The 15917-nt window shown below is 43.5% G+C and overlaps 1 protein-coding gene across 1 annotated transcript in view; it reads left to right on the forward strand.

Annotated features, from left to right (window-relative positions):
* Window positions 1-761: 761 nt before the first annotated feature.
* lsamp (limbic system associated membrane protein) overlaps window positions 762-15917 on the forward strand; it is a 166162-nt gene continuing 151006 nt past the window's right edge. Inside the window, exon 1 of the mRNA XM_071532930.1 lies at window positions 762-1049. Coding sequence (XP_071389031.1) covers window positions 895-1049 — 155 coding nt within the window. The 5' untranslated portion in view covers window positions 762-894. The remainder of the gene's footprint in view (window positions 1050-15917) is intronic.

Genomic DNA, 15917 nt, shown 5'->3' on the forward strand with positions numbered 1-15917 from the left:
CAACTACAATATAGTACAGTTATATAAGTTTCTACACTAAATCATAATTAACTACAGAAAGTCTTATCCAATGGGGAGTCCGTGGTTGAATGCGGCTCTATTCGGCATGAAAATGCTCGAGAGCCCCTGCTCTAGATAACCGTGAGCATACAATTCATTTTGGAGCCTAACGACAACGTGCTACTTAATTGATCCCCAAAGGGAAGTTGTCTCTCTGCTCGCCCCCGCCTGTAGTTCAGCCCTCATGGAGCTGGCAGGGGTTCAGTGCGCTTCAGCGGGGCGGATGCGCGCTGGCGTGGGGCTTGAACCCGGGTCGGCAGCCTGGAGGGAAGTTTCCTTTGCCGCTGGGCCACACTGCTGCCCTTTTTTATTTCGGGACGTGTTCCCATACATAGGCATGCGCTCCTCCTCCTCCTCCTCCTCCTCAGCCTATTGATTCCCAACTCCCCTCGCCCTCTCTCCTCCTCAGACCTCACTCAGTCCATGGTTGTGTCTCACTGAATGGGACCTCAGGTGGTGCTGTTGTCCTGACAACCAATAAGGGGAGCATCAGAGTCAGAGGGCTGGATAATCTGAGAGAGAGAGAGAGAGAGGGAGAGGGAGAGGGAGGAGGAGGAGGGCTGATTTTCCCAGCCTCGCAACAGAAGCCTGCTTCTCCATCGCCGCTGCTGGCTGCGCTCCTTTTACGCGGAGAGCATTACGCATCAGTGGACTATACAGAGAGGACCTTAGACCGCGCGTTTTCATCCCAAAGTCTTTTAGGAAGCCGTCCTCACCCCTCATTCTGGACTGCTTTGGACCTAAAGGCATCTCGACGTTTTTCGAGAAGTCCGGACAACTATTCTTCATCTTCCCCCCCCTACCCTTGGATCTATAGCTCGTGTGCTTTTAAAGATGCAGGTCGGACGCAAATCGTGTTGGAGGCAATTGCAGGCTTCTTTTTTCAGACTCCTGTGTCTTATCCCCACAGGATTCCCCGTCCGGAGTGTGGATATGCAGCGGGCTACCGACAACATCACCATCCGCCAGGGCGACACAGCGGTTATAAGGTAAGACTCATCCTCCAACTTTCCTCTCCTCCTTTTCCCTCAGTATCCTCCCCGGGAGCGGGATGCTGTAGGCTAGAAATCGCAAAAAAAAAAAAAAAAACGATTGCATGCATTTGTTAAGGGAGATTGTTTTATATGAGCTATCGGCGCTATATTACATTTACAGTTACATTTTCGCCGAGATTACAGAGTGCAGAAAAGTAGACGGAGATGGAAATGCCCCGATGCAAGTTGATCTGATAGCGTTGCTGTGATTTCACAGGCTTCCAAGTTTCATCTCACCAGCGAGTTACACTCCTAACGACAAAATGCTATGCTATATAGAATATTCCTATAGGAACGTATGGCTTGTCTGTAGTGCTCTAGTGAGTTTATAGCGATCTTATCGTATTTTATGGTGTTTTTACCTCCTATGGCATCGCTATAATATTCCTATAACATTCCTACAAGGGCTTATAGTTTTGCCGTGATATAGCGTCCTCCTCGTAAATGATTGATTCCGCTTTTGGCAGCAAGTCCAATTAGATTCCCTCACATGTCGAGCCGAGGCTGTGGTCACCGTGGCTCTTGTTTAATTCAAGAAAAAAAACCCTCGGTAACGCAAAGTGCGTCACCGTGTCCGGAGATGCGGTCTGCGTGTGTGGATTAATGGCAAGGGAGAGACCGAGCCTGTTTTCGCACACAGCAGAGCAGAGGGGGTGGATGCGAGGGGGCAGAGGATTGTGCAGCCTAGTTTAGATTTACGAAATCTCTCCGGGCTGTTTGCAGAGGGATAGTGATGGACTGGGTAAACAATAAAAAAAGATGGGGAAAGTGTGACGCTCCAGTTTGAGGCGAAGCATCCACCAATATAAGCAAACAAATTCTATTTTCAGAAGGGCATTCATTTGTTTCCCCCCCTTACATAAAAATGCATGCCTGCTAAAAAAGGTTGGTAAACTCTATTAAGCAAACTCTGCTTCTGCAGCCCCATGAATACAAAAGCTCCAGCCTCCAATCCATTTTTTTTTTGTCTGTTATGTGGAGTCCGTTTTTGTGTCGGTAATAGCCTTGTAGCCTACTTAATCACATCCTAGACGATTCAAGCTGTCAGCTCGGTGGTATTGTGATACTGCTGGGCAGATGTCAGCGAACACGTGATTCCAGGCATGTGTCTGTGGCAGGCTAAATATGCAAGGGGATTTAGATTTGGTTTGGGTCTTTTTTTGTAAACAAGGCGCTTTACCTCCCCCAGCCCCAATTCCCTTCCTCTCTCCTCTCAAAATAGGATTCAGGGAAGTCTATTGTATAATAGGCTACACAAACACACACACACACACACACACACAAGCTGGACACACGTGTATTTCTCTCTCTGTATCTCTTCTTCTCTTTCCCTCTCTCTTGCTCACCTCCTCCTCTTTCATGCTGTATTTACAGTAACACCACCCAATCTCGCCTAATGAGCGTGAGAATATATAATGCAATTATGGGATAGACCTTTAACACAGACTGTCAACGCCTGCAGAGAACATACACATACACACGCACACACACACACACACACACACACACACACACACACAGGAAGGAAGAAATAAATCCGTTCAATGGATTCCTTCTCGCAAACAGGTGCCATCCATTCAGTTACCTGCTGATCAAATTAGTCAATCGAGACTCAGTTACCGCTGAACTCGCCAGGGGTCAGAGCTATTTGTTTCACTTTCTAAATCCAATTGACTGTGTCTGCTATATGCAGCCGTTTAGTCACAGAGTCAATCAGTCTCCTTTAAAGTTGATGGCAGGCTTTGCACGCCGCTCCCTTAAAGGACAATGCCACCATCTCCCGCCCACAGTTTGACCATATCCCATGATAAATCATCTTTGAGTAATTGTCTATATTGATCATCCAATGAGTGTTCGAATTAATTGGACGTTTAAAATTTAGCTTTGCGGCATTAGCGATCAATCTTAGTTATTGTCTGTCACGCAACAATAAACTGCAACTCAGACCCCTGTGGCTCCATTGAAAAAACACAACCATTTTTCACACCCAGTTTTCAACTGACAAATTGGATAGGGGGAGAAAAAAAACCACACACACACACACACACACACTCACAAAAAAAAACATGAGGGCTAAAATGTGAGAACTTTGAGCAGGGGTGGGAGGCCGTCGGCTAGTAATTTGTCGAGCCAGAGAGTGTATCTGATTCCATAAGCTGGCTTTTGTGAAGGCTGAGGGGATATTGGTGACCTGGGGGCGTAATATAGCCTGTGTTCCTTTAGTGGAGCCCGCGGCTGCAGTCGTGACATTCATGGCACAAGAGGAGAGATGCTGGAGTAGGGAAGCAGTATGTGGCCAAACAACCGCTGTGACAGAACACACAGCGGCAGGCCTCGCTGCCGAAATGAGAAAGGAAATGTATTTTTACCAGGGGCCCAGAACTATGTCACGCTGAATAAATAACCGAACTAAGTCTTTCTCCTCACGCTCCAAACTTTTGGATTTGCAGTGCTTTTGTGCCTCGCAGTGAAATCCTGTGTAAGAGATACACACTTAAGCTTTACAAGGGGTATGAATTCACTACATGCACATAAAGACACTTTGGTCTCTACACTGCTACAATATACCCCATACCCCCAAAAATCGAATAAGATACATAAGTTAAAAGCTATTATAAATCACATTGAAAATACTTGCTAGATTTGCCTCAGGCTAAATTAATAATATAACACTTGATTTTAAAGATTTTTGCAAATTACAGATACTTTGCTGTTACAGATACACATAGCCTACATTTTAAGGAACTAAGCATGTTGTGATACCGTCTCTTGCTCATAGAATCCCATTATGTCTCCGACTCCATCAAACCTAAATACAAAACAAATATTTATGTGTCTGACTAGAGGGAACAGAAGTGAATCTTAACTCTCATGCACATGAGTTATCCTGCAAGACGGAAATTCTGTGGTATTCCCCTTTAAGTCAGCATCAGCTGTAAAGACTTAGCAACTCTTAACCTTTGACCCCCTTTGCCTTAGCAGACCCTCATAGGGTTAATCTGGAAGGGATTACGTTTGTTTTCAAGGCTGGCACTAGGCTCTGATGAACAATTTCACACCATGGTTTTGTTCATTCAGGAGCAATTGAGAGGTTATCTAGATTAAACCTGACAATTGTCCTTTATTTAACCACTGACTGATATATTTAAGTACTGTGTTTTTGTATTATTGTTGTTTTGTTTGTTCTGGATCTCTTTGGTCCTCTAGACCATAGGACAAGCTCTTTGTTAATTTACTTAGAATTTGCCGACTGCATCGTAAAGTTGACTGTTATTTTAATGATCCGGTGGCTCTGTGTTGAGTGCAAAGATTATCAAAAGGCCATCTGGGTCTTAAATGTGTCCCCGAGCAGTCTTCCAGAGCAAAGGGGGGAACTATTTGCAAGTTTGTATCTGCTTGAAGTGACATTTGCCCCTGGAAAGCATGAACATCAATCCGTGCATATTAAATCCAGGCTCGTATCCCAACAGTTGTGTCTCAGACCTAAAAGATTTGGGTCACTGAGAAACGGCCCATATTTCTGAGCCTTCCTCCATGGTGACTTAGTCTCCTCAGACGGGGGGATGATGCCAACAAGTGCAATCAAACTCTCCTCGTCCTCTGCGAGTCACAATACGAACCCGAGGAGAAAAAGAGAAAGTTCCTGCACATCATCTCGAGCCATTTTTCCGTGTCACAATAGTTTACTTTTTAATTGCTTTTTTAAAATCTCTCACTATGCGGTGGCCTTAAGGGGGCAGGTTGCGAAAATTGACAATTGCTTATTAAAGCATTAATGACACAGTCTCTGTGATTGCTCTCCTCCGGGTCAATTATCTGCGCTTTGACAATATCCTCTGCCTGGCTCGTTACTTTCAGGGAAGATGATTCTGCGCTTGTGCTTTTCCCCAGAGGATCCATGTCAAAATGAACCCCGGCTCTCTGCCTTTAATTTGAGTCAGACCCAGGCAGATATTATGTATCTGAAATCTGCTAGAGGCTCAGATACTACACAAGAGGTGAAATGAGACTAATCCAAGCTCCCATACAATCCATACCGCCTCAGGGCCGCGAATACAGTTATCTCCATTTGTGTTCATTGTTTACATTAACTTTAACTATTGAATTCGGATGGCCGATGCATCTTTGAAAGAGTGCTGCAGTGTGCATTACCTGCACTAAAGAACTGCACCTTTTTCCACACCGAGGCCGAGGCTCTCCGGATGTGGGATTTTTATCTGACGTTCCCAGCGCAGAACCACTTCGTCAAAAGCGGATCATTTATTTCCACTGTACAGTAGTTGGTGGAGTTTACCAGCCCTGCAGCACACGTATTGAAATGCATACAGTAAATCTATATGTCATCTCTGGAGTTGGCAACACAAGATGAATGACTTAAAAGTAATCCAGAACCATTGTCGAAAAGCTATAAAATCGATAGAGCTTTATATTTTGAAACTTTTATCACTAAGGCACTGCAGCAAAACAGACTCCCGCAGTTGTTTTTTTCTACTTAAAGCTGTAAAATGTACCGACTTAAATTCCAATGATAGTTATGATAATGATGACGGTTAGAACATCACATGTAAAGGCATATTTTTCATTCTGTTTAATCTAACCTGATTGTTTTGATTGCACATGGCTGGATTAAGCCATTTAATTAATGCACCAGGGAGCTTAGTATTCTTCTCTTCTTTCTCTTTGACAACAGTGTTTTTTTTCCCCTTTTTATTCACTTTACATTTATCTGTCAGAGCAATTTGGTCGTGTTGTACGGACATTTTGAATCATTACCCCCAGTCTTATTACTTCATCCTGTTGCCAAGCCATATTCCTAACATGGATTTTCAATTTGCAGGAGAGGCATTTGACAGGTCGTTTGCCGCAGCATACTCTGGAAAAGAGAACTTAGTCAAGCATTTTTATGTCCTTATACCATATGCGTCTCCACTGGGAATCCCAAAATGGAGAGCAGGTATTAACATGGGAAAAGATTAACTGACATCTACTGTACAACAAACATTGACTGGAAGCTAAGCGAGGCAATCTCTGAAATAATAATAAATACAAAAAAAAAGGGAAAACATGCCTAACATACAGTGTGTATTTCCACCATCATCACACAGAATGGAGCCGTAAGCAGCGTTTCCCGCTGTCTAATAAATTATGATTGAGACGTAGTCCAGATATTCAATTTCACAGACAATAGCAAGCTGGTAAGGTGATACTGTTGGCAATACAGGCCCGGCTGTATTCCAAGCGGAGGGAGGAAAACGGAGGAAAAACAGATCAATTTCTGGATTTCCGGACAGAGGGCAACAGTGCAACATAATTTGGGATGCCCGGCCCCCCCGGGGACCTCTATCTCTCTCTCTACTGCTCATCAGATCTGAGTGCTGTTGTTTTTTTCTTTTTTCTTTTTTTCCTTACAGTTTAGAGCCTCCCTAGGCATCTCTCAGTCCCTCCATCTCTTCATCTCCCCGCTTTCCCTCGTTCTTTTTTTCTCTAGCATTGTCCAGCTGTGCTTCCTTGACCCGATTCGGAGAGTGAACACACAGACGAGAGAGAGAGAGAGAGAGAAACGCAGACAGAAAGAGAGATATCGGCACGCGGAAAAGGCGAGAAAAACAAAGGGAAAGAGACAGAATGATTGGACAAGCTGATCAAGGAAGAGAGAGATAAACATAGAAAAGAGGGGAAGAGAGAGAGATAGGAGGAGTGTGGGTAGAATTAGGGTGGCGGGGGGGGGGGGGGCGGGAGAGGGCAGGGACACAGTATTAGTACAATCAGCACCATAATCCCTTCTGCTCCAGCCTGGGCAGACGCAGGATTTTCAAATCAATTTCATTTTCACTCATGATGCTACAGTGGGAGGGAGCTGAGTGGCTGCCAGTCGGGTCATTATCTTCCCGTCCTCATTTTGGCTCGGGACAGAACAGAGGTGAACAAGGGGAACGCTTTGCTTCGGGGGGGGGGGGGGGGGGGGGGCAAGGGGGACATGGATTTTGGCGGACATTTTTGCCAATTCCGCAAAGTTTTATGAAGTCTTTTTTTTTTTTTTTTTTTTTTCTTTTTTTGGTAAGCGGCTCTGAGTCATCGGAACTCCCTTTCATCTCGGTCGGGGTAGGATCTGAATAATGTCCCGCGGAGATAGGCGCAGAGTCTTTTGACACGGCAGATGAGCCGAGTTCTGACACTCTCATCTGGGGCTCCAGTAGAGTCCAGTAGAGTTCGGGTGGAGGGGGGGGGAGGGGGGGCTCTTTCAAAGACTCCCAGCCAGACCCGCTTTCAGCCTGCAGTTTGATGTTTGCGCTCCATCCTCAGAAAATATACCGGAGAAAAAACTCTGAGTTCATTATTTGCTTTCAACGTGTTTTCGCGAATAACTCGTCCGGGGGAACCCTACAGACCTGAAATGTTTTTGATACAACCGAATATTAAAGCAGTACTTCGCCCTTAAAAGCAATTCCACTCCATTTCCCCTTACCTAGGCTTTTGTTGGTCAAGCCAGACAGTGTCTAAGTGCATATTTAAACTACTCAGCAATTTCTCCCAGCCGCCGGCTACCCATAGGTGATGGCGGTGGAATTGATGTGCGGCGAGAGTAGTTCTTATTGCTCTCAGAAAACCGCCAAAATGTCACAGAGCTGCAGCTGCTGTCGTGCTTTCAGGATTATTGAGTCTTACCAGAGACTCAGAGAGTATTTCTTAATTAATTATCATCCAGAGCCTTTTGTACCGAATATGCCAACAACCTTTTGTACGTCTCAGTGGAGGGCGATCGACGGCTGTGTTAACAATTCATATTCACTCAGGTTTTGTCATTGTAATGGAATTTTACCTTGCAGAGGTTTAGTTTTATCACCCGTAAGTGGATTGCCACCTTGATTACTTACAAAATCAGCACGCTGTGTACAAAGCACAAGCTCTTCATAGGAACCTGAACAAACATCTCAACTGCCCTTAGAATAAGGACAGCGTTCCACCAAACAAAGGTTTTTGTAATTATTGTGATTTGTTTACACACACATTGTTTTATAACAGTGTGTGTCATCCCTAACACAAAAAATTGCTGATTGGGACAAATGACTAAAAATAATATGCGACATCTTTGAATAAGATAAAATAAAATCAACGCTGAATCATGTGGATATGAGCTGGGTTGACCCCAGTCCCTACAGCTGTAAATCCACACGGCTTTAAAGTAGATTAGAGGCCTACAGTAAGTATAGTGCTGGATGAGAGCGCTCATTGTTTACCTCCTGTCTCTTCCAAGATCAGCAAAAAAAAAATCTGCTTACTGACCTGGTGACACACGGATGTCATCAAACCGTGATGATAGATGTGGCTGCACAGCAGTAAAGATCTTCGTCATTGAAGCAAAGTATAATGTTCATTTAAATTATACAGGCATTCATGATGCATTACACTAGGGCTCCAGTGAGTTCTAGATTCTCATTGTGGCATCATCATAGAGAGGCAACAAAGCAGTTAAACTGGACAATAATAACACTATCAGAACACTTTTGGGTGTTTCAGTGTTAGATTCACCTTATTTGCCCTCATGAAATTCTGGTGTCAGGGAGGGACATTTCTATGCACACACTAAGTAAAGAATCAAAACTTAAGAGTGAAATACAAACTGTCTCCAAAACAGCAGTGAGCAGTCCAGCTTTCTCCGCCCAGAGAAAGCTGGAATCACCAACACTGGATCTTTTGACTCTCTTGTCCCTTTGCTATCTTTGGTATAAAGCATCACAGACTGGCCGGGTTGGCAAACATGAGCGTGCTGTGTGCAGTTTACATGATTTCAGGTTATTGAAGTTCAGATTTTTCAAACAGTTACCTGTCGCTGCCATTTGGAGCCACCAGCGTGCGAAGTTGCCTACTGCAGCTTTAAATTCTATCCATGTGATACAGAGCTACTTTACATACTGTCATGTTGTTACCAAGGTTTGTCCTGTTTGCTAGAATAGTAAGAGATTAGATTTTTATTTGCTCCTGCATCATCCATTCAAATTGTTTAATGTATGCCTTATTGCCTTGTGAGGTATTATCCCGTATTTACTGTATACTACAGCATATGATCATGTTGCATACTATTATTGAAATCAAACAAACAAAAAAAAAAGCTGTGAGTAGGCTTTGAATGATTTATATCCACAATATGGTGCAGGCTCCAGTTGCAAACTGAATCTCCATGACTCGCATCAGAATCTCAGCATTTTATAGTTTTGTTTTTCTTTACCTATGTCTTTGATATGTAGTTCAGTAGTAACTAGTTTTCAGTATGAATAAATTAAAATATCAAAACATGAGCATTGCACAATGACAGCTTAGACTTGAAAGCACGGTTTGTTGGTTATGATTGGTGTTTATATTAATTGTTGCTCAAGGTTTTAGAGAGGAGAGAACGTGGCAGGGATTAAATATGATGATATTAGAGGATAAAATGAGTTCTTAGATTAGTTAAGACTGATTCCATTATTGCAAATTGCTTTGGAGGCAATTAGCGAGCGAGGGAAAAAAGCTAGGTTCTGGCGATGGCAGCAACCTTTCTCATCAAAAACAACCAGAAATGTCTGTGCTTTATTTATTTGCAAATCGCCCCCGCATTTAATGTCAGCATGCTCGCTATGCTGGAACTCTACCTTTAAACATCTGTCGCAAATGTATTTGATATACTCAAAAACAAGTTATTCATCTCACTCCAATGTGTGAGCTGATAGACTGCTCTTTGAAGTCACATTTGACGTTTATAATCTAGTATCAGCATAACAAACCCAGGATGAATTCAGATCCATATTGTGATAATAGCATACTTCATTTAGCATCATTTCTACATATCCTAGAAGTGCTACATTAAACCGTATGCCCATATTCTGCACTAGTACTAGTGGTATTCTGAACTGATGCTGTAATGCTGTCATAGCTGGCAGAGAGGCATAACAAATGGCCTCAATGGCAACAGGTTTTGAGTTACATTACACCTATTGAGTTTTGCTTTGCAATATTTCAAAACAAAAGACTATGAAAAGGCCACTGCAGTAAAGGTGTGAGAGATTAATTAGAGCTTCTCTCTTGGGTATTTGGCATTTGAGAAAATGGGGATGACACCGTGCCCTAATTCCATTACGCTCCCCTCTGATTTGTAGGGCACCAACGTGTCAGCTGTAAAAAGTTTAACGGGAAGACTTTGTTACTGTATATACTCATTAGCTTTGACATGCCGGCATCTGCCTGAGGAATCCTCTTTGATCCGAGAAGTTTGCTTTCATCCAAAAAAAAGAAGAAAAAAAGAAAACAGTATTACTTTTCTCATTTGCCGTTAATTATTCCCATCCAATTCAATCCCGTACCCGACAGAACAACATTGTTTTCAATTACTGGAATCTCGCTCATGTGTCTCTATGATGCACCTGTTCCATTTAGATCAATGTCTCCAGTGAGTAGTTCAGTTATTGATCATAACCAGCCCTCATTCCTAACCTCACTCTGCCTTTTTTCAAAATCGACCCTCAGCAAAAGCCTCTCCGTCAGTAGAGGCGTCTGTCCGTAGGGCCTCTCTCACAGGCCTTGGACCGGCCCGGGAGCGCGTAGCGGGCTCGACTAATTCATTATTACCTGATGCTCACTGCCACTTAAGCTACATTAGCTGAAGCACTGCGATGCACTCACATTTGAAAGGCTGCTTGTGTACGATGGGGCTCTCATCACCCGAGGACAAGGGGCGGCATTTGCCAAACGTCTGTCTGCCAGCTCATTTGTAAAGAGAGAGGGGAGAGAGCAAATAAAACCACAGGAATACCGCAGTGTTTGACAACCTGCGGTTTTTAATACCACGTTAAGTATTTCAGTGGAATTTAATGTAATGGGGCAAGTTAGGCTTTTTGCAAAACACGGAGCTGTAATGGAATTTGGTAAAAGGCGTTTTTGGTAGCTATTGTATTCATACAAAGTCTGTTACGGAAGAACAAATATAGCTGCAGAGTCCCTTTATTCTGTATTTATTTGCATCTTGTAAGTTCTTGGTTTGCTCAGTTAAAGGAGGATTAAGACTTTTACTGTTCCACGGCACAAAATAGGCCGTATCTGCGGGGGGTTTGATAGGGTTGTTGATCAATATCAATGACTCAACGATTTGCCAGGCCCCGAGATTTCTGGCTTTCAAAAACTCTTCCATGCTCTCTGTTGTGGAACAAAGCCGGCCGATGTTGTTGCAATTCCTCGGTCACCAATAGAGGCCTATAAAAGCCATAAATTACGTAATGCCCCTTTAATATAGCCCTCGCAGCATGAATTTGTCGAAATGTTTCTACACGTGTTGCATAAGCAGTAATAAGCCTGCAAAGTTCATTTAAGCTGTTCATTAATGACTTGTGTGAAGTTTTTTCGGTTTGCTTAATTGCTATAGCCCATAGAATGTAGTGATATGCAGAAATGTGAATGTTATTGCTTTATCTCACGATGCTGGAGGATGCAACACAATATGGTGTGCCTGCAGTAAACATTGTACCCAAAGACTAGGAACAGGTGGCCAAGTACAAATACAAAGTCCCTCAGAGAGACAGCAATAAACAGCCTTCCTCTGTGCCTTCAAACGCGGAGGAAACAAAGAAAGGAAAATGCTCAACCTACTTAAGCGTGACTCGGTACAGAGTCGTATAGGCCATTGCTCAGAAATAATGTTGGTTTTATTTGTTGAAAGCATTTTCATTCAAATGTTTTTTTCTCGCTCTTTGTCAGAGCCGCAGTCCTGCAGTAGGGACTGTCAGAAATGAATCATGTTCAGTGGAGGATGGTGTTGTGAATTGTGAAGTATCGCTGGTGTGTGTGTGTGAGTGTGCGGAGGGGAGGGGAGGATCAAATACAGAATTTCAGCGTTTATGCTTGGGCACGCAGAACCTTGTGGGTATGTGTATGTGTCATCGCATGCGTGTGTGTATATGTCTGCGGGTGTGCGTGCACGTTTGTGTGTGTTTGCCATGGATGGCTATGGGAGAGCTCTACTGTACCAGGGTTAAAAGGATTAGAAACCTCTATGGTTATCCAATCAGCTGTGGCGGAATCCACCAAAGAGGATTGGAGGGCGCACTCCATTGACTGCACCACCGACTACAATCATCTTTTCTACTATATTATCAAAGACGCGCGGCACAGCCCATGCCTCTCTCATCAGGGTATTTTTTGGCTCACCTTTATCGATACTTACGTAATACATTAAAGCTATATATTTAAAAAACATCTCTAAATCTGAAACGCTGGCTTACTCTGATGTGCTTTAAGTATGCGTGGGGGTGTGAGATGTTGAGATGTATAAATAACCACTCTTTCTAACCGTGCCTGAGCGAAGTCTGTCTGACTCACTTTTAGAACATCGATTTTCTTTTTTAGCCTGCTTCTTTGAATTGCATCTGTGGATTAGTAGCGTGTTCGGTTTCAGTGTTTTTTTTTTTGTTTTGTTTTGGGGGTTTTTTTCAGCGCGGGACTGATCTTGTTACCCTCGGTTAATCCAACACTCCGCCAAACTTACCTCTTCTGAGGTGATTTAGAACTGTTAATATTTGAAGAACGCCTTGATCCTCTAAATAGGTTTTTACATCTGTTTGAAGACCCACCAGAGGCTCCATACAGCACCTGGTCGTTTCATATGATTTGACTTTGATACTTAGTAAAAACAACAAACCAAAGCAACTTTCAAGTTCGGTGGTCTAATCATTTGCTTCTGGGACGAGTTAGTCATTGATGACCATGTGAAACTCAGACTGAGTCTCCACTACACTGTCTACATAATAAATACCAGATTAAATCAGATTAAAGACACCTGTTCTCAAAAACATTTTATTGTTACAGTTGATTATTAATATTTCCCACATTCTCAAAGGGATCTTTGTAGCACATAAACGCTTCTGGTCTTGTAGAAACCAAAGAACCTCTCTCCATGTTAGATACCAGATTAGAACCTTTTTGCTAAGAGTGACAGCACAGCTGAGCTCGTCCAATGAGTTGCAAGTCTCAGACACAAATCCCCTCTGAGGCTCCCTTTCCAATGATCCAGACTGAGGCCCAGATTCAGAGCAGGTTTGCACAGGGAAACGCGCACCGGATCACCAAAAAGACCCAATCAGAATGCCATGCTATTCAATAACCGTGCACAAGAGTGGAAAGCGCTCACAGTGCAGGTCTTGAATATGGAAATTATATTTAAATCCCATTATTTTGCCTAAATAATATTTATTTGTAGAGGCCATGCAAGATGTAGGCATCAAGTTTGGCAAGCAAAGGAGACAAATCAGAGAATGTGTCAATTATAAAAGGCGTTTAAGGACGCAAGGGTGCCAGCCTTGGTGGATCTGAAACCAGAAGCCTGCATTTGTGCTTGCAGTTGGTGGTAAGGAGGCTATTTGCTTGTGCAGATCTCTTTTCGAGGGCTTACTTGCATCACAACTTGAACTTCAACCTCTACGCTCTTAGCTCCAGCAACTGAGGTGCAAAAAAATGTGCAGATTTCCCTCGCAACACAATCTTAGTGAATCTGATCCGGAGTGTCTTTTTGATATGAGATGTCACTGAGCTCTGAGCTGCCTCTCTCTGAGAGTGTTAGAGAGGGCCAAGTTAAGGACACGCATGCACCAGTTGCCTGTTTTCTTTTTTCTTTTTTTTCTATCCTTTTTATCACAGTGTTCAGAGAGAGTGAGCAGAGTGCTTTCCCCTTGGGGAGCCTCTCTCTGCTCTTTGTCCCAGGCTTACAGTAGCAGTTATGGCCCGCTGCACCGTGTCTGCACTGTTCCTAGGACATATTTTGCAGAGATTCAGAATGAGGGAAGTGTTAGCACAGTGGGGCTTTCCGGAATTATGTCACACAGTGGTATTACAAAGGCAGTTTGAGTTTGAGTGATGAAAAGTTGATGATGCAACCCAGAAGTTCCTGGAGTTCCTGCAGCTTTCTCCCGAGATGCATTCTGTCATGCATTTATCATAAGACGCCTCTGATGGAAACTTTACAGATTTTTCTCATGTTTTTATGTCGAGAGACTGAAGAAAACCTGTGAATAATGGAGCCATCACACCCGGTTCGCTGAGGACATGTTCCCCCATTGTTCTCTGTTGTCTTGCTGGAAGATCAGAGCTGAGACTTTAACATTGTATATGACGAGGGTGATGATGGTGATGATGACAGAAGAGGAAGATTTAATTGGTAGTGGAGATAATAAATCATCATTCTGGTGAATACTCAAATATTAATTATGGTAATGAACTTTCCCTATTATCACTCGCAGCGGGATGCTGTCATTAATGCCATTCTTGATTGACTGTACGGTATTTACATGATTTCTCTGTGCGTCGCAAATTGGCCAGCTCCTATGTCGAGTAGGGTAGAACTCAGATGGATAAAATAATACACCATTTATTCACCGTTTATTTATTTAACCAGGAAAAGCCTCACTGAGATTAAAGATCTATTTTTCAAGAGATAGACAACATGTAACAGATTACAGACAATAAAAGTTCCAAATCACAAGAGCAAATATAAGAAATCACACTCTGAGGCGACAATAACAATAGCTAAAAATAGTCAACATTGAGTCCAGGAGCACACAGGGGGAACTAGACTGGCTAATTAAAACATCGACAGCCTGATGTGCCTGCCTCCAATTCCTTCCACATAGCTTTAAAAGCACCTTAGGGTTCACTGTATGATCTATCGCCCAATCCAAATCTTGAGACCACGGAATTGATGCGATTATCAGCACTTTAATTCACCCACAAGCCGTTTTGGAAGGATTGCAGGAGCGGTAAATCGTGAACGTGTGAGGAAGGGAGGCGGGGGGCACGGAGGGTGGCAGTGCGCATTGAGTAATGAAGCCAAGGTTTTTCTGTCCATGGACCCAGATTAACGCTAATCTAGTCGCCCTCCCCCGCTGCTCCACCTCAATCCCGGGGTCGAGGCCTGCTCCTGGAGTAACACCGCACTGTAATCACCTCGGCCACGCTCCAAAAGATTCACATCCAGAGCCGTTACAGACCTGAGCGTCGTCGTGATAAGAAGCCGGTGGAGAGGAGAGACACACTCTGGAAAAGAGAAAAGAAGATCCCTGCGGTTCTGTTTATTAAACATTCGGTCAGCGGACAGTGATACATATATAAACAGGAAATGAGGTATCCGGAGCGACCGAATTGAGAAATCAACTTCTGGGAAACAAAGTTCACTCTTCCAAGAACACGCCTGCCTCTCTAGGACGGCCGGGCCAAACTGTGTCACCCCTGGGGGGAAGCTGAACGAAGCGAGCCAGGATGTGAGGTTTTATGGAAAGCATTTGATTATGAAAGAAAGGAGTCTGTGAACCATCACGATTCTTTCCCTCACGATGTCACAGCCCCCAGTTGTTATGATTATGTAACAGCCATAGTAACAAAGAAGGTGAATGTTCCACGCTATGCCTCCGCGTTAATTTGTTAATCGAGTTAGTTCTTTCATAACTCAAATATAATAGGGGAAAGTTGTGTCATTCGGTGTTTTAGCAAGAACTTTGCTTATCCAGATTGGAAAAAAAAAAAATCTTTTGAGCAAACTCCTCTATCTTAAGGAAGCCTATCGATTCCACGAGTCTAAAAGCGGCTTGACATGGCGCGAGACGTGCAACTCCGTCCCGCCTGTCTCAGGTCTTATCTCTGATTCGGAGTCGGCTAATCCAGCATATGGAGCACAGTGAGGGAGTGATAAATGCCGTGTTTGTACGCTGTGAGGAGAAACAGAGGGAGAGATCACAGGATACAAGAAACAAGACACACTATCACAGCTGAGACAAAAGAGGCAGAACCTGAGGGACGTGTTTCCAAGTG

The sequence above is a fragment of the Centroberyx affinis genome, unplaced genomic scaffold, assembly GCF_046629955.1.
Source record: "Centroberyx affinis isolate AG114_WGS23_722 - 3 ecotype Tasmania unplaced genomic scaffold, CSIRO-AGI_Caff_v1 ptg002285l_1, whole genome shotgun sequence".
Lineage (NCBI taxonomy): Eukaryota > Metazoa > Chordata > Actinopteri > Beryciformes > Berycidae > Centroberyx > Centroberyx affinis.